At 40.2% G+C, this 19928-nt stretch overlaps 1 protein-coding gene across 8 annotated transcripts; it reads left to right on the top strand.

The window, feature by feature from the left end:
* The first annotated feature begins 89 nt into the window (after positions 1-89).
* Positions 90-19558, top strand: GPATCH11 (G-patch domain containing 11). 8 transcript variants are annotated; one of them, XM_049870176.1, is made up of 10 exons: positions 90-185; positions 2749-2801; positions 5388-5459; positions 6258-6484; positions 7689-7730; positions 9457-9577; positions 9691-9781; positions 10625-10741; positions 11667-11748; positions 12476-14606. In XM_049870176.1, the coding sequence occupies exons 1-10, from the start codon at positions 105-107 to the stop codon at positions 12529-12531; spliced, it is 942 nt and encodes a 313-aa protein (XP_049726133.1). In that variant the 5' UTR covers positions 90-104; the 3' UTR covers positions 12532-14606. The 8 variants fall into 8 exon arrangements, with proteins under 8 accessions (XP_049726133.1, XP_049726137.1, XP_049726135.1 ...); XM_049870180.1 differs by having other exon boundaries at positions 2749-2830; XM_049870178.1 differs by having other exon boundaries at positions 2749-2840; positions 12476-14605.
* The last annotated feature ends 370 nt before the right edge of the window (positions 19559-19928 follow it).

Below are 19928 nucleotides of genomic sequence, written 5' to 3'. Positions count from 1 at the left end.
CTGCCAGCAGGAAACGAGGCGACTGCGCGAGCGCGGAAGACCGGTTTTTGCGCAAGCGCACTAACCACGCGTTCCTAGATCCGCCTTCCGCAAATCGCTATTTGATGTGCACAGGGGAATCAGGTGGCGGCAACGCGTTGGCTGGTAGGCGCATGCGCAGCGCGCTTCTTGCGGGCTGGGCAGAGGTGAGTAGAGCTGCCAGGTAAGGTGCTAGGGGCTCTCGATAGAATAGTGAAGGCCGGATGTGTGCTGCTTGTAACTACCTCACTACACTATCATCCACATTCTCACCCGTGGGTGGTAGCGTCGGTGGGTTGGTTGCAGCAGGCAGGAGCTTGAGGGGGAAGGTATCCGAAGGGGCGTATTTGGGAGTCAGGCGTTTCTTGTCACCTTTCTACTCCTGACTGTACGTCCAACGACTTAGGCCATCTCTCCGCTTGAAGCGTAATGGGATTCTCAGTGTGTCTGAAACAGGACTCCTGTTGCCACCCCCCACCCCCACCCCGTCAAAAGCAAAAACCCCTTTCTTGGTGTCTTCCCGCTCTCAAAAAACGGTGACTCTTTATTCTTCCAGATATCCAGGCTAAGAGCCTTGGAATAATCCTTGGCATAGCTCTTTCATACATCACCTCCAGTCCATCGGCAAATCCTGTTAGTTCAACCTTAAAAATACACCCAGAATCCAACCACTTCTCACCACCTCCACTGTTGTCACTCTGGTCCAAGCCACCATCATCTTTGCCTGGATTATTGCCTTGTGAACTTTATGATTATGCTTGATGGGAATGGATGATGCTATAGTATATTATACCGATTAAAACGGAGCTTTAAAAAGAACCTGGGACCCCCATTCAGGTCTGATACAAACGCCTAGCACTCAGTGTTAAATGGGTTTCTTAAAAATAATCCAATCCTATTTGCAGCAGCAGGAGTGCTAAGACCTGGATTCTTTGTGGTTTTGAGCAAGTCATTGAGCCACAGTGAGCCTTCAGTTCTCCACATGGAAAGCAGGACTAACTATTCTTACCTTCTTGTTCCTCGCTTTTGACTAGGCTCTGACTCATGGCGACTTCTCAAAAAAAAAAACCCAAACCCATTGCCTTTGTGTTGATCCTGAATTATAGCAACCCTATATATACGACGGAGTAGACAGAGTAGGAGTTCCAAGGCTGTAAATCTTTACGGAAGCAGACTGCCACATCCTTTCTCCGCAGAGCTGAGGGTGGGTTCGAACTGCCAGCCTTCCAGTTAGCAGCCGAGCACTTTAACTATTGCACTACCAGGGCTCCATGGTGACCTTAAACCAAAATTCATTGCTGTCAAGTTGATTCTGACTCATAGCGACCCTATAGGACAGAGTAGAACTGCCCCCATAGGCTTTTCAAGATTGTAATCTTTGCAGAAGCAGACTGCCAGATCTTTCTCCCACGGAGTGGCTAGTGGGTTGGAACCCCGGATCTTTTGTTTAGTAGCCAAGCACTTGACCACTGTGCCACCAGGCCTCCTTTCATGGTGGCCTTACTGGGTTGTTAATGATTAAATGGGATAAAAGGGTGTGATGTACTGCATTAGTACTAAACCATTATGTGTAAAATTATTATTATTAAGATGAAGAATCTGAGGTTTAGAGATGACAAATTACCACAAATGCTGCATGCAATCATATGTAACTTAAATTTATTATGTTATAAAAAGCAAGGATGGCAAGACTATATCCTACATGTTTTGGACATGTTATCAGGAGGGGATCAGTCCTGGGAGAACGACGTCATGCTTGGTAAAGCGGAGGGTCAGTGAAAAAGAGGAAGACCCCCAATGAGATGGATTGAGACAGTGGCTGCAGCAGTGGGCTCAAGCATAACAACGACTGCGATGATGATACACGACCAGGCAATGTTTCGTTCCGTTGTACGTACGGTCGCTACGGGTTGGAATCGACTGGACGGCACCTAACAACAACAACATGTTATAAATGAAAAACAGACAGAACTAAACTAATGTTTAAGGATGCACACGTGGGTAATAAAACTATAAAGAAAGGAAGGAAGTCGCTGCCATAAAAGAATAGTAACTGCTATTAGAATGAAGAGTCCTCGTGGTGCAGTGGTTAAGAGCTTGGCTGCTAACCAAAAGGTTGACAGTTTGAATCCACCAACCACTCCTGGAAACCCTATAGGGCAATTCTACTCAGAACCAACTTGACAACACCTAACAACAACAACACTAGAGTGGAAGGAGGGTGTACAGTTGGTAGGGGATGTAGAGGGCTCCTGGGGTGGCTGATATGGTTCTATCTTCTGGTACGGGTGCCACATCTATTAATCTACTGATGTATAAGAAATTATCCCCAAATTTAGCAGTTTAACAATGATAATTTATTATTTCATAGCCTCTGTGGGTCAGGAATTTGTTAGCACTGTAGCTTAGCTTGGATGCTCTTGTAACGTTATAGTGAAGATGTCAGCCCAGGCTAAGTCATCTGAAGGCCTGACTAGGGTGGGAGGATCTACTTCCCAAAAGGGTAACTGTAGTGATGCACAGGTTGGTACTGGCCGTTGGCAGGAGCCCTTGGTTCCTTGCTGTGTGTACTTCTCCAGAGAGCTGTATGAGAGTCCTCACTACAGGACAGCTGGCTCCCTCCAGAGTGAGGGATCTAACTAAGAGCAAAAAATAGAAGTTTCAGTGTCGTTTATTACCAAGTCTCAAGTCCTGCTCCATCATTTTCACAATATTCTGTTGGTTACACAGGTAAGCCCTCTTCACTGTGGCAGGGGACTACACACGGACGTGAAAACTGAGAGGCAAGAATCATTGGAGGCCATCTTGGAGGGTACCACATGGTTGTAAGATTATCTGCTTTATATTAATTCATTAAACATTTTATGTGCTTTTCTATATAATATATTTACAAAAATGTTTTTTAGAAAATAAGACTGGCAACATAGGAAAAAATATTCTATTACTACAGAATTATAAATATTATTAAAGACCCTTCTTGTCCTCATCGTAGCCAAACATTTCTTAAGAATTCATGATGTCTGGGACACTGGTAGGCAGTGGGGATAGAGGGGACTTGTTTTGTGGTTTATAGCCTAGTTGGGGAGGTAAGCATTCAGAGTATTAAAAATCAGTATAGTAATATTTTTTTCATCCACCATAATTATCCATACTCTTTTGGTTGTGGTTGATAGAACTCCTACTCAAATAAGTTAAAGTACGGGAAGGATGCTGGATCACAGCATCAAAGAAAGCTACAAGCATCAGAAATGGGAACTAGGACTGGAGACTCATTGCTTTTTGGCTTCCTTTGTCCCATTTTGTCTGTTTTCTTTGTCTAGCTTCATTCTGCAGACACGCTGGCTCTCCAGAGCTCAGCTTCGCATACTCCTGGTTCAGAAACCCTAGTCAAGAGGGCTTCTTTCTCCCATAGTCCTGTCGCTGGGACATAGGGTACTTTAATTGGCCATCTTTGTGGAGGAGTTCCTGGGTGGCACAGATGGTTAAGCACTCAGTTACTAATTGAGAGGTTGGAAGTTTGAATCTACCCAGAGGTGCCTTGGAAGCAAGGACTGACGATCCACTTCACAAAGATCACAGCCATTGAAAACCCTATGGAGGGCAGTGCTGTGAAACGGGAGGTTGCCGGAGTCAGAATCACTCAAGGGCATGGTGCCTAAGGGGGTATAGGATACTGTTATGGCCTGAATTATGCCACTCAAGAATATGTGTTGGAATCCTAATCCCTATACGTATGGATGTAATCCCATCTGGGGATAGGTTTTTTTTTTTTGTTAGGTTAATAAGTCCATATCAGTGTAGGGTGTGTTATAAGTCAATCACTTTTAAGATATAAAAGGAGCAGATTAGGCACAGAGAAGCAAACAAACAGGAATGGGGAAAAGAAAGATGCCAAGGAACTCCAAGAAGAAAGGATTTCCCCCAGAGCAGATAGAGAGTCTTCCCCTAGTGATGGCACCCTGAATTTGGACTTCTAGCCTCTTGAATCGTGAGAAAATAAATTCTGTTCATTAAATCCAACCGCTTGTATTTCTGTTATAGCAGCGCTATAAAGCTAAGCTGGATACTGAGATAGTCACCTCCATCAGAGCCATTTGGAAGTCAGAGGGCTGGGTTCCCAAAGGAAAGGATGCTGGGTAAACAAAAATAGCATATGTGCCCTACAGCAAGGGACTTCACTTCTTATCTATGAGCTGGACCTGCAGCATTGACATCGCCTGAGAGCCTGTTAGAAATGCAGAATCTCAGACTCCAACCCAGAATTAGATTCTGCATTTTAAAAAGATTATGTGATAATTTGTATACACAATAAAATTTGAGAAGCACTGGTCCGGATAATTATTTTATCCTTTTTACATGGAAACTGTCCCCCAAAATATTTCTATGTGAGAGATTTGCTACTATGTCAGGTTCCAAATGAGCAGCTAGAACATGAAGTGCTGTAGGAATTTAAGAGAAAGACTTGGAGTGGTCAGGACAGGTTTTTGTGGAGCAAGGCAGCCTAGGCCTGGGAGGACTGAAACGTCTGTGGTATGTTTAGAGGACAAGAGGAAGCCCATGGTGGCTTGGATCATGAATTCTAAAGAAGAGTCGGGGGAGGTCTAGATTGTAAAGGGCCTCTTGTGCTGTGCTGGAGTGACTGTTCCATTCCTTCAGGGTAAAGTTTATCGAAGGATTTGAAACAGAAGTAGCATGACCTGATTTATGTTTCAGAGAAACTACTCTGGAGGAAGTGCAGAGGATGGACTGGAGGAGAGCTCAAGGCAGTGAGATCAGTTAGGAAGCTGTTAAAATAATTCAGATGAGAACGAAGTACCTGTACTAAAGCAGTGGCCACAACTGTAGAAAAACATGAGTGGCTGTGAGCGATATTGTGGAGGAGGAATTGAGGGGATCTAAGAGGTCAGGATGCAAGAGAAAGTGGTGACATTCCAAGAAAACCAAACCTATTGCAGTTGAGTCAATTCGCAACTCATAGCGACCCTTTAGGACAGGGTAGAACTGCCCCATAGGATTTCCAAGACTGTAATCTTTATGGAAGCAGACTGCCACATCTTTCTCCCACTGAGAGGCTGGTGGGTTCAAACAGCCAACCTTTCGTTTAACAGCCAAGCGCCCAACCATTGCACCACCGGGGATCCTTATGGCAACATTAATGACGTGGAAATATAGGAGATGCAGGATACTTTAGGGGAATGATAATGAGTTGTTTGGATTGTTGAGTTCAAGAGGTCTGCAGATGAAGATGTCCAGATGACACTTATATTTGTAGTAGAACTGTAGAGAAAGGTCATGGCCCCTGAGGGTTTATTTCCATTTTGGTAAACTAAAAACATCGTAATTGTTTTTTTATCCTACTTGATTTGTAGATACTACTTTCATATGAAGTTAAACATGGCAGAAGAAGAGGACTACATGTCTGATTCCTTCATTAACATCCAGTAAGTGAATATATACGTTTCATGTAGTGATGTGTATAAGACATATGTGATTATTAAGCAATGGGATTTATTTTAAGTGTAGGGTTGAATGTTTGGTCTTCTTGCTTTATAGAAATACCCTCTATGTGTCCATTTAAAAGACTAGGAGCCCTTTCCTCCCTTGTAATGCCCTTGATCCTTTTTATTCCTGTCTCCTAAGGAAATTTACTCCTTTTTCTTTATTTCATCTTATTGTCTCTTTTAGCTATTATTCAGTTTTGCTCTTTATTTTGTCAGCCTCCTAGAAAAATTAGTGAACACTTACTGCTGTTAATTTCTTCACCTTTATACTTTTTAGTTTCCTACGACATGGGACCAGCCTTCGTCTTCCTACTAAAGCAGCCATTCTAGATCACTGATTGTATTCTAATACAGTCGCATTCAGTGGCCTTCTCCTAGTTCTTAATCTCCTTGACACTGCTGCAGAATTTAACTCACTTTTGCTTTCTAAAGCTTCCTCTCTTTGTTCTCTGCCCTGATTCCCTGCCCTTTCCTCTTGGCTGTGTTGACACATTTGTTGCTGTCACAACGTAGTCTATTGAATTTTAGCAATATTTCTAACACCTGTTCAAATATCTTTGCTATCATTAGTAATGATAGCAAAGTTGATCACAGAGGTAGCAGTGAAATGTTAAGTAGTGTCAAGTGAGTAAGTGGCAAAGTTATGAGAAAATTTCATGTAAATTTTAATCTTTACAAATTTCTGAATTTGTAAAATAATCTTTTTTAAATATTAAAGTAATCTCCATTATTGTCCAGGGAAGATATCAGACCAGGATTGCCAATGCTGAGGCAAATCCGAGAAGCCCGTCGAAAAGAAGAAAAGCAACAAGAAGCTAATTTGAAAAATAGGCAGAAGAGTTTAAAAGAAGAAGAACAAGAAAGACGTGACATTGGGTTGAAGAATGCACTAGGTTGTGGAAACAAAGGGTTTGCTTTGCTCCAAAAGATGGGATATAAAAGTGGTCAGGCTCTTGGCAAGACTGGTAAGTCACATTCGTAAGTAAACAGGTATTTCTAACCAGCAAACTGATGTATTGATGAGTACCAGAGATGCAAAGTTTCATATATGTTACCAAGCTTTGTAGACAACCAGCCTTTTGAGTACTTTTCACTTTCTCGTATGTTTTAGACATTGCATGTGAGATCAAGTTACATAGGCTTATCAGCCCAGCTCAGCCTTAGAGGCAGTAACAACAGGGATGGACATGGCTTACAATGGGGACAGCAGCTAAGAATGGTGACAGATGATGGGTTGAGAAATTCTAAGGGACAGTAAAGCAACATTGAAGATGATGGCGGGACCCTGGCCTGTGTGCTTTATGCCTGTGGTAGCTATATGTGACCACCAGTTGGAGAAGCTCAATTCTTACCTCTCTTTTTAAGAAGTGAAGCTGATTAAGATGTAGAGATAATGTGTTAGCTTCTATAAGCTGTTTTTCTTTCCTTCTGGTCTTTGAGTTGCTTTGCTTCCCACCTAGCAAGGCTTTGCTTCCCCTTAGGGCTTTTACTCCCTTAGGCTTACAATATCTGTGTTTTTACTTCTTAAAGCTCCACCTTCAGGAGTCCCTAGGTGGCAAGAATGGTTAAGCTCCTGAGAGGTTGGTGGTTTGAACCCACCCAGAGGCACATTGGAAGATAGGCCTAGTGATCTGCTTTCAAAAGATACAAAACCAAAACTAAACCCATTGCTGCCAAGTAGTTCCGACTCATAGTGACCCTGTAGGACAGCGTAGAACTGCCCCATAGGATTTCCAAGGCTGTACTCTAGAGAAGCAGACTGCCACATTTTCTCCACAGAGCTGCTGGTGGGTTCAAACTGTCATCTTCCAATTAGCAGCCTACCACTTTAACCACTGCAGCACCAGGGTGAAAAATCACAGCCTTAAAAATCCTGTGGAGCAGTTCTACTTTGCACACAGGAGGTTGCCATGAGTCGGAATCAGCAGCAACTAACAACAACAAAGCCCCACCTTCTGGTGGCATGGAGGCTGTGGGTCAGCCTTACTGAGGACTAGGCAGTTAAAAGGCAGGAGAGGTAATTGATTACAGAGTATTGATGTTCAGCTTTCAGTTTTGAACATCATTAAAACTGGAGGGGATATGTACAGAGCATTATAAAATTGTGTGCTATACTTACTTAACTGTATTCTGAGGAAGAATTTCTGGTTTGTGCTTTCTCTTTTTTAGGAGATGGTATTGTTGAACCAATTCCTCTCAACATCAAAACAGGTATGTAATTATTTTTTAGCGTATTGTTATTTTTATTTTGGCTATAAACACTGGGCAAGTTGATTTCTCAATACCAATAATAATTTTTGCTAAGCTCTAGTCTAGCGAAGAATGGGAATTCCAGAACGCTTATTTGTGCTCATGAGGAACCTTTACATAGATCAAGAGGTGGTTGTTCGGACAGAACAAGGGGATACTGATTGGTTTAAAGTCAGGAAAGGTGTGCGTCAGGGTTGTATTCTTTCACCATACCTATTCAATCTGTATGTATGCTGAGCAAATAATACGAGAAGCTGGACTATGTGAAGAAGAATGGGGCATCAGAATTGGAGGAAGACTCATTAACAACCTGCGTTATGCAGCTGACACAACTTTGCTTGCTGAAAGTGAAGAGGACTTGAAACACTTACTAATGAAGATCAAAGACGGCCTTCAATATGGATTGCAGCTCAACATAAAGAAAACAGAAATCCTCACAACTGGACCAATGAGCAACATCATGTTAAACTGGGAAAAGATTGAAGTTGTCAAGGATTTCATTTTACTTGGATCCACAATCAACAACCATGGAAGCAGTAGTCAAGAAATCAAAAGACACATTGCATTGGGTAAATCTATTGCAAAGGACCTCTTTAAAGTGTTGAAGAGCAAAGATCTGAAGACTAAGATGTGTCTGACCCAAGCCATGGTATTTTCAATCACATCATATGCATGCGAAAGCTGGACAATGAATAAGGAAGACCCAAGAAGAATTGACGCCTTTGAATTGTGGTGTTGGCGAAGAATGTTGAATATACCATGGACTGCCAAAAGAACAAACAAATCTGTCTTAGAAGAAGTACAACCAGAACGCCCCTTAGAAGCAAGGATGGCAAGACTGTGTCTTACATACTTTGGACATGTTATCAGGAGGGACCAGTCCCTGGAGAAGGACATCATGCTTGGCAGAGTACAGGGTCAGCAGAAAAGAGGAAGACCCTCAACGAGGTGGATTGACACAGTGGCTGCAACAATGAGCTCAAGCATAACAACGATTGTAAGGATGGCTCATAACTGGGCGGTGTTTCATTCTGTTGTGCATAGGGTCACTATGAGTCGGGACTGACTTGACAGCACCTAACAACAACAACGACTAGTCCTTATGTTTGCTTAATACATACCTTATTTATGATGGTGTGGCTACAGTTCTTATCATAGGAAGCCCTCAGTAAATGTTTGTTGGTTAAACTTCTAAAACTTTTAAATGAAAAATAAAATAACTTTTAATGAGTGTAAAATAAAATTTAGAACATAAAAAACGGGGAAAAAAATCTTTTTATCCATTTAAAGCACAATGCTTTTTGGCTACTGAAATGTCCTAGAAGTGATATGAGACCAAGCCATTAATTTTTTTTTAATACTTGGATGAACTCAAGACAAAAAAATGCTTTATTTGTATACCATATTTATATAAAAATATGACAGTTGTTGCTATTTTCCTGATTAAAAATAATTTTAATGCCCAATTTTATAGTAATAGTATATTGGATAAGACTAATCTTGTAAAAATCAGATCGAAGTTTGGGTTTTTTTTTTAATCTGAATGTTTTCTCCTATCAGCCTTGTCAAATGATTTTTGAAAGATTATACTCAAATGAGAACTGCATTTAATTTGTAAATATTTTAGTTGACATCTGTTGAAGTATAATGTCAGTAAGTTACTCATCAGAGCGTTCTGTTTGAACAGGGAAAAGCGGCATTGGTCATGAGGCATTATTAAAACGAAAAGCAGAGGAAAATTTGGAAAGCTACAGAAGAAAGGTACACATGAAAAACCAGGCTCAAGAAAAAGCTGCAGAACAGTTTCGGTAAACCTTTGAGCTGTTTCTTTTTTCATCTCCTGTTTCCTGGTACTTAGGTATATAAGATAGCTAACGAGCACATATAGACCGTATGTGTACAATTTTTTTCTTTTAATTAGGATGCGACTTAAAAATAAGCAAGATGAAATGAAGCTAGAAGGAGACCTTAAAAGAAGCCAGCGAGCCTGTCAGCAGTTGGATACCCAGAAGGTAAGCCTTTTACCCACCTTCACTTTGGTAAAATGTTTTAGCACCTGGTATGACTTACTGTGTATTTTTATTAAAAAAATAAAAATTGAACTCCACGCCCGCTTTATCTGGCTTTCCTTCAGGGTGCACTTGTGATCTGTGATCATTGATACTCACGGTAATGACTTACTCACTGCAGGAACCTGAATTGTCAGAATTACCCTGTGAGGGTTAAATAACATTTTTACATTTAATTGTTCTGTCTTTATTTGAATATTGATTACTCAGCACTGGTATGTATGGAAATTCTGTTCACCAGAATATTTGATTAACCAGAATAGCCTATTTTCAGTCCATATTCAGTGCTTTATGTGTGTCTAACCAGTAAATCAAGGCTGGATGCTGTTCATTTCCAATTTTAATGGTTTGCAAAATCTATCTTAGTTATTATCTTAGGGATTCAAGTACCATCACAATAAAAATGACTTCATTTAAAGTCTCAAAAATGTTTGTAGTAAAATTCCCCTCATATATAAACAGATGGCTAGAAGCAATCTCTCACTCCTCTGTATTTCCATAGTACCTTATTTTGAACTTATTTCATGACACTTAAGATTTTCTAACTTGTATGTATTATTTTATGCCCAAAGCATATCTTCCTTACTAGACTGTCAGCAACTTAGGGGCAATATTCTAATTGAACTTGGTAGCCCCATAGTTCATGGTACAGTGCCTTACTCTTGGAGCAGCACACAGTAAGTATTTATTGAAAGAATGAATAGATGTTAAAATGAACATGAACTGGAGATAGATTTTTCAGTACCGCTGAGCTCTGTTTAATTGAAACTAATTTTGTGTTTTCAGAATATTCAGATTCCCAGGGAGGCCTGGTACTGGTTGAGGCCTGAACAGGAGAGTGAAGAAGAGGAAGAGGAAGAAAAAGAACAAGATGAAGATGAAGTTAAGAGTGAAGATTTAAGTGTATGTTTTGGCACCAATTCCTTTACAGCAGGGTTTCTCAGCTTCTGCACTATTGACATTTTGGACCAGATAATTCTTTGTTGTAGGGCCTGTCCTGTCCATTGTGGAATGTTTAGCAGGATCCCTGGCCTCCATCCATTTAGAGGTTGGTAGCACCTCCAACCCCTTGTGACAACCAAAAATGTCTCCAGACATTGCCAAATGTCCCCTGAGGGGAAAAATTATCCCCGGTTTACAACCACTGGTTTACGGGATTATTTTATAAGCCCCAAATTAAAACTCATATAATTTTTTCCGTTAGCTTCAGTTTGTTCTCTCACCTCAGCTTGGGTTTAAATGATGGATTAGTTGCAAATGTAAATTAATTTATACCTTGTTTCCTGTTAAACTTCTTCAAGAGATTCTAATGAATAACCCCCTCTCCAAAAGAAAAAAAATACCATCTAAAGAAGGTGGGGATTACCCAAGAAAGGAATATATATTCCTAGTTACTCGTATGTAAGAACTTTTTAGAAAACGTTCATAATTTGAAAAGCCTTTGCTCCCTTAATGGGGAGACAGTTAATGAGAATTGTTATGGCAAAAATAAAGCAGTGTGCACCCTCATACCCATAAAGGTGAGGTAGATTCCTTGGCAGTAGGAAGGGTCTTTAAGGGATGCTGATTATAGTAGAGCCAACCAAAAGTGATTTTCTAAACAAGTGTTCTCTGTTGTGCCTAGCAGATTTGTAAAAATCTCTGGGTGGCTAGTAAACTAGAACATGTTCTAACATGTTACTTCTACCCTTGCCACCTCTAATAACTGACTGAAAGTATAGCAGAAAATTATGGCCTTGGATTAATTCAGTGTGATTTATGGGACTTCAGAAAGCCAAGGTTCTGTTTAATATAAACTGTTGATGTACTTCTGTCCTCCTATATCTAGGTAATGGAAAAACTACAAATATTGACAAGTTATTTAAGAGAAGAACATCTGTATTGTATTTGGTGTGGGACAGCCTATGAAGGTAAGAAGATACTTTAGACTTTTTCAAAATATTAAGAATGCTCTTTGATTTTTAGCTTTGAGCTTTTATAAAAGTAACATTTCCCATAGGCAATGGAAATGTCTAACTGCATCCAAATGGCAATGTGGAATGAATGTCTTAAAGAAATAGTGGTTTTGGAAATAATTGAGACTTTATTAAGGTTGCTTTTAACTTTTCAGAAACTAAATGTGCAAAAGGTAACTTTTCAGTCTTTTACTTCAAAAGAAACAATATTAGAATCTCTTGAGGAAGATGAATTTTTTTCATGCTTTATTTTTAAAGATTCTTTCTTCAGCTACAGATATTTGAAAGAAATTTGTATTAAATTATTAGAACTGATTTTTATGTAGTTAAATAGAATATTGTCTTCAAACCATAAAAATCGGAAATCTTGAAATCCACCCCATTTTTGTTTTCTTTTTAATTGTACGGGAAAAAATGGTTTAAAACTTGCCAAATGTCTCCTGGAGCCGAGTGCGTCCCCTTCTGATCCAGTTACCCCTGCTGCCTTTGCTAGCATGTATTTAAGAACTTTGTACTTGACAGTGAAGAAGTTGCAGCTATAGTTGTTGCTTTTATCTTTTCCTGCTTTAGTAAGTAGCAAACACAGATGATCAGATCTACAATGTTACATGGAAATACTTTTCTAGAATAGTTTACTATAAAAATTGTCCTAATCTTTTGTTTTCCTCACATAAAATTACAGATAAAGAAGACTTATCTTCAAATTGCCCAGGACCAACTTCTGCAGATCATGACTAAAAATATTCCCAATAAAGTGGAACCTAGAAAAGTGTTCATGTTTCCTGAACAGTTGAGCAATTAGAATTCATTTTTTTTTTTTTATGCCAGTAAGGAATGAGGACCTTCATATAGCATTGCATTCATTTTTGTACTTTAAACTCATAGCCACTCTATAGGACAGAGTAGAACTGCCCCATAGAGTTTCCTTTAGAAGGATATAATTGTGCACTGACTTGAGAAAATAATGGGATGCTATTTTAGAACACAGGTATCACAGACATGGCCAGTTATAATTTATGATGGTATTGTGATACTTCTGGGGTTTAAGGACACCAATAGGTATCCCCTCTTCCCCTCTTTACGTTGAAACAAATTGAATAACGAGGCATGAGAGTCAGAGGGAGATTGATATATTAGTTTTATTAGGGATGAAGCTGAAATAGAGAACATGGTTGACTTGTTTTCCAGTCAGGCTTCCTAATGTTTCTCCCTAATTGGAGAGAGCAGCAGGCCTCTGCTTGCAGGGACAGAGCCTGCCCTAGCATTTAGAGACCAGTTAGTTCTCAAGGTTAAAGAATCCACCAGGGCTGAGCCTTACATGCTCGGTTCCTTCTCCCAGTATCACCAATCGGATAAGATACTTCTCTGTTGGGAAGGACTGAATGAGGGTTCAGAGAGCTTGTTTCCATACTTCTCTCTCCAAAGGAGTGGTTCTCTTCCCTGTATGCAAGCATAAGAAGGAGGGGAAAAGTATTCCCCTCAGTAAGACAGAGGTCAGAGGCACTGTTCCATTAATACCAAAAATTCTAATCAGTTTTAGAAACAGTAATAATGATGCTTCTGGTAAAATCTTGAGTTTTCATGGAAATGTGTGTATCCAGTGTAAGTGACCAGTTGCTAAGTTTTGGCTAAAGAAATTTAGGAACTGGGGGAGAACATTAAATACTACTGTATTTAGGAACCCCTTGACAACATTCCCAGCAGATGGTAATCTAACTTCTGTCTTCATTCCTCTAGCCACAGAGAGCTCACTGCTCTAAAACAGACCACTCCATTGCTCTAAAAAATGCTTTTGTTTTTCCATCTTAAGCTGGAATCAGCTTACCTGTAACATGCCACTAGGAAGCCCCATCCATCAAAACCAAGAATTTTCTTTGAAGTTCATATTCCTAGATGTCTCCATTAGTGATTTTGATTCAGCTAGTCTAGGGTGGCTCCTAGGGGAGCTGTGACCTCACCTTATAATGCAGCTCACCTTTCAGGAGCACTGAGCAAGAGAGTCACCTCTTCTTCTTTTCTAGGAACAGTATACACAAGAACAGCAAAAGCTAGTCTTCACTTGAATGGATTGAGACAATCAATGTGACTGGGATTCACTGCTGATCTAATTCACTCAGTCTCAAGTTTACCTTGGGGAGTTTTAAAAAAAGATAATGCAAAGGTCCCACCCCTAGAGATTTTGATGAAGTTGGTCACTGGCCTGGGCATCACTACTCTTGGTTTTAAAATGAAGCAGAGATTGAGAACCACTAACCAACTTAACTTCTTCATCCAGGAAATGAATCATTGTTTTTATGAATATAAAGATATATAAAATATTGGAGTTTATATGATTGTATAGTATTGTTAATGTTTATTTCCCAAGTAAATGTCAAATTTTAAAAATTTATTTAAAAAATAAAATTGTAGTAGTAACTAAAACAAAGGAATACACCTTTTCCTTGAAATTACAGTAAAGTCCTTTTCTCTCTTTTCAGCTAACATACCTACATTCAGTCAGTCCCAAAGCCATGTGGATTGTTTCACATGGAATGGAGTTAGACAGGAACTGGCTTCTCTTTCTCCTCTTACTGACTATGGGGACAAGACACCTGCCCAAGGGCCCAGACTGTTTCTGATATGTTCTTGAAGAATTATGCTGAGAATAACCTTGATGGCACCCATGACCCCACCAAGGTTATGCTTCCCATTTCCAGAGCTCTGGCTCGCAGCACTAGACCAGCATTAGAAAGTGGCAGATGTTCCTCTATTCTTACCCATTTAAGGTTAAAAATACAGGTTTTCAGTATGAATATAAACATGTTTTTATTCATATAGACCTTTTACAACTTCTTAACTAGAAAATAATGAGACTGAGGGAACCAAAAGAATGAAAAGAATTTAATTTGTATGGAATTTCACATTTATATGAAATTTGAAACTTAAGACAAAGTGAATTTTAACATATCATGTCACTCTTTGTTTATATTGTGTTACATATCTTTTCAAAATTCTATCTAGAAGTTCTAAAATGTTTCATTTTCATAATTATAAATCCAGAATACTGTAGTTCCTGACATTGAGAATAAGTAAATACACTTCAGTGTACCAAATCAGTTTACCTTATACACATTTACTTCAGGTGTTACTTGCCAAACATTAATCGTTAAAATTTGAAAGTGAGTATTATTATTATTTAATATCAGGCATATTTTTTTGTAGGATACAACAAGACATATTCGACACTTCCTTTTACTGCCCACCAATTCAAAAGCTCTTAGTTCTTGCTTTATGCAGCGCAGTGTACTCGATGCCTTGGTGTATACAAAAATGAGAGACTATCCCTACTTTCCAGAAATTCACAGTAAATGAGGGAAACAGCCATATAGGAATGACTGTGCTCCAGGGCCAACTGGTAAGCACGAGACAGTAGTGAGATACTAAATGGGAGTAGCAGGGAGAAGAGTAATTCTGAATGGACAAGGTGAAACACTATGCAAGTAGATTTAGAAGGAAGGCATTACCATATGGCCCAGCAATTCTAGGTACTCGCCCAAGAGAAATGGGAACATATGTTCACACAAAAAGCTGTACACGAATGTTCATAGAAGTATTATTCATAATAGCCGAAAGGTGGAAGCAGCCCCATGTCCATCAACTGATGAATGCATAAACAAAATGTGGTATATCCATACAATGAAATATTATTTGACCAGAAAAAGGAATGAATTATTGACCCATGCTACAACATGACTAAACCTGGAAAACATTGTTAAGTCAAAAAACCACATATTGTGTGATTCCACTTCTATGAAATGTCCAGAATAGTCAAATCTGTACAGATTTGGAAGTAGATTAGCGGTTGGCCACGGCTGGTGGAGATAGGAGGAAATGAGGCATAACTACTAATGGGTACGTGCTTCTTTTTGGGGTCACAAAGATGTTTTCAAATAGATTGTGGTGATGGTTGCACAACTCTGAATATACAAAACACCACTGCATTGTACACTTTAAACGGGCAAATTATATGATCCATTAATTATATCTGGATAAAGGAGTTATTTTAAATTAACATTGAACAAGGAGTGCGTAATAGGAGGTAAAAGTGGGGCGACATGCCAGGCCAGATTGAGAAGGCAGGTCAAAGAGAGTCATTTGAACTAAATCCTTTATAGATTTTTGAGCAAAGAAGTAACATGATCAGATCAATGTTTAGAAAACAATGCAATGCACGAGAAAGATTTTAGGGGCTAGAATAAAAGCCAGTTATCTGAGTAAGCAATAGAGGAACTGAATCAAGGCAACAATGGTGAAAAGGCAGGGACAAATACAAGAAATAATTCAGGGGATGAACAGAGAACATTTGGCACCTGACTTGGGATGTAGAGGAAAGGCTGAATGGAAGATAAGAGAAAGCCATATTCTGCTGAGAGTGTATCTGAATGGTTCTTAAGAGGCCCATACAAACTGAGAATATGATGAAAACTCAGAAAAATGTACTACATATTTATCCTTCATCTCTAAGGTCTCATCCAGCTCTGAAATTTTAAGATTCTGTATAAAAATCTGCATATTAGGCAATTTATAAACACTTTGAGGAGTCCGAGTGGGGCAAACACTTAAGTGCTTGGCTATTAACCGAAAGATTGGCAGTCAACCCACACAGAGGCACCTTAGAATAAAGGCCTGGCAATCTGCTTCCAAAAGGTCACAGCCATGAAAACGCTACGGAGTGCAGTTCTACTCTGCAACACATGGGATCACTATGAATTGGAATCAACTCAACGGCAAATGGATTGGTTTGGTTTTATTTTTAATCAACACTTTGAAACCCATGTGTGGACCTCCTGGATGTCCAATCCCAGACCGAGAATCCCTAGACCAATTTCTCACTGTTGGCATACTGACATTTTGAGCTGGATAATTCTTTGTTTTGGAGGGCTGTCCTGTGCATTGTAGGAGGTTTAGCAGCACCCTTGGTCACTACCAGGGATGCCAGTAGCACACTTTCCCCCCAACACATACCTTCCCCCGCCCATCTGAGGACAACCCAAAGCATCTCCAGATGTTGCCTAATGTCCTGTGGGGCAAAACTGCCCCAGCTGAGAACCACTTCCCTAGATCATAATCTGCAGACTTCACAGTGTATCAGAATCACTTGGAGGACTTGTTACAACATTTCTGGGCTCACCCGAGTTTCTGTTTCAGAAGGTTTGGGGTGGGGACCAAAATTTTCATTTCTAACAAGTTCCAGGCGATGCTGATGCTTCTGGTCCAGAGATCACACTTTGAGAACCACTGGTTTTCAACCAGGGGTGATCTGGGGTAGATGGCAGGGATGTAGCTGAACATCCTATGATACACAAGACAGCCACCCACAACAAAGAACTGCCCAGCCCAAAATGCCAACAGTGCCACTGCTGAGAAACTCGGCCCGAGAGTAAGCTATTCCTTGATGTCAAACAATTGCAGATCACGGCCCGTTAGCTAGACTGCAGACAGCGTATTTGAGAATGAAACAGAACAGAAAATAACGACATGCATCAAAAACAGTAATTGATTTGTGAAACTTTTAAGTAGATACATAGATGGGTCGGTAGGTAGGCAGAGAGACAGACAGAGTTGATTTTCTTTAATCATGGCAGTTATGGCCTAGTAAGTGTGAACACTGAATGAGCGAATACTGAGCCAGTGCTCCTAAGGGAAATACAGGTTTAGGTTCCTGTGAGGCCTGGTCACATTTTTTATCAATCAGTCAATACATAACCTTGTTTTATGTGTGCTTCTATTTAAAGACACCTTGTTTAATACAACTGATGCATTAACATCAAATGAAGCTTATCTTAACGTGCATTTTTTCTGTAAGGCACCTTACGGCCTTGAGCTTAGGAACTCCAGACAGCACGTCAACGCTATGCTTGGGAGCCAATTTACACAGGGTAATCACCAACAAAAAGCACAAAAATGAGAAAATGGGGCACTAAGTAGCCTACAAAAAGGACACTTGTTTATATTGTGAGAGCTGAAACGAGAAGGCTGAGCATCACCTCGGTCGACCTCAAATGGGAAATGGGGTGTCAGCGACTCAAACTTTTTCTCACTTTGTGAACATCTAAGAATGACTGTGAGAGCACCGGGGGACTGATTTTGGGGTTACAAATTGATTTCAGAGAGTAGGCCAATTTGCAAATATGGAATCTATGAAAAACAAGGATTGACTATAGAATAAAAACATACAGAGTTGCAATATTAAGAGTTTTTTTTTTTTACAGTGGTCAAAGAAGTGTAGAAGGTACAGCAAACCAAGACTCTCCAAGGGTTGTGTGTTAGACTGGATGATGGCTCCCAAAGATGTCCAGGTCCTAATCCCTGGAACCCCTGAATTACATTGTATGGAAAAGGGGTCTTTGCAGATGTGATTAGGTTAAAGATCTAGCGATGGGGAGATTAGCCTGGATTATCCAGGTGGTTCTGAATGTAATCACAAATACTCTTGTAAGAGAGAGGCAGAGGGCAATTTGGCTACACAGAAGAAGGCACTGTGATCATGGGAGCAAGATGCTACACTACTGGCTTTGACAATGGAGGAAGGGGCCATGAACCAAGGGATAGAAACTGCCAGCAGAAGCTGGAAAAGGTAAGGAAACGGATTCTCTGCTAACGCCTTTAGCTAGAGCACAGCCCTACCCACACCTTGATTTAAGATCAAACCAAAAAAAAGAGTTGTTGTCAAGTTGATTCCGACTCATGGTGAGTCCGTGTATGTCAGAGTAAAACTGTGTTCCACAGCATTTCAAATGGCTGATTTTTTTCACAAGTAGATTGCCAGGCCTTTCTTCTGAGTTGCCTCTGGGCGACTCGAACCTCCAACCTTTCAGTTAGCAGCCAAGCATTTTAACCATCTACACCAGCTAGAGCTCCCAATTTTAGACTAGTGAAACTGAGTGTGAACAGCTGGCCTCCAGGGAATAAATGTGTATTATTTTAAGCCACCAAATTCACAGTTATTTGTGACAGCAGCCACAGAAGAATAATACAGGCTTCAATCAAATTAACCCCCAAAGTCAGACATCTTTGTGAGGTATTTTCTTTGCCTCACACGTTTACCTACTACAGCTTTTAATTAGTTGGAATTTAAGCCAATAATGAGGCCACAGTACACCTGTCAACTGTGGTCCCTTCATCTGTGACCATTCTGAGAAAAGACTAGGTCACAATCACAGACACCTAGTCACAGACATTCAGTGCCGGATGGACTTCTAGATATAAAGAGTAAACATATAAACGGAGATGTTTGCCATACTGTGTTCCTTAGCCCTCCTCTATACAATATTCCCTCTCTTGGCAGTCCCCTGGATTCAATGATGACCTCCGTGTACGAGCCTAATCCCAGGATTTCACCCGAGCTCCTAGCCTGCATTTCCTACAGTCTGCTCTTATCTTCACCTGGATGTTCTGGCAGCATCTCCACAATGGGACTCAACATCTTACCTCCATATGTGCTCTGCCTCACCATGCCCTAACTCCTTTAATGGCACCATTTACCTGCTGCTCACCTTGAAATGCACCTGAAAGTAACCTTAGAGGTTGACCTTTTCCTTAATCTCTACCTCCAATTAGCTGTCAACTCCTATTAGTTTTACCTCAATTATACTTCTTGGTTTTCTCCCCTCCTTTTGTTCAGACTCTCTTGGCCTCTCAGCCTTCTAACCTTTTGAATATAGCCTCTTCCTGCTCTAACCCATTTTAAAGACTTTTTTTTTTTTTTTTCAAAATACTGCTTAGGTCACACCCTGCTTAAAAAAAACAAAACAAAACTCATTTGTCACATTTGGAAGTTGCTAGGCCACCAAGTCATTCTAAAAATGGGTAAATCAAGTAAATATTTATCCCATACTTCCTATTCAGACTGAGAAACTTCTATATGTAAGAATCACAGATGGTAAATGTAAGAGGTTTGATAAAATCAGAAAATCACTCTTTTGCAACTCCTAATGAAATAGTGAAGCCCTGGTGGCATAGTGGTTAACAGCGTGGCTGCTAACCCAAAGGCCAGCAGTGGAATCCACCAGTTAATCCTTGGGGACCCTTAGGGGCAGTTCTGCTCTGTCCTATAGGGTCGCTATGAGTCGGAATCAACTCGACAGTAATGGGTT

The sequence above is a fragment of the Elephas maximus genome, chromosome 26, assembly GCF_024166365.1.
Source record: "Elephas maximus indicus isolate mEleMax1 chromosome 26, mEleMax1 primary haplotype, whole genome shotgun sequence".
Classification (NCBI taxonomy): Eukaryota; Metazoa; Chordata; class Mammalia; order Proboscidea; family Elephantidae; genus Elephas; species Elephas maximus.
Note: the sequence above shows the minus strand (reverse complement) of the source record. Positions and strands in the feature narration are given on the sequence as shown.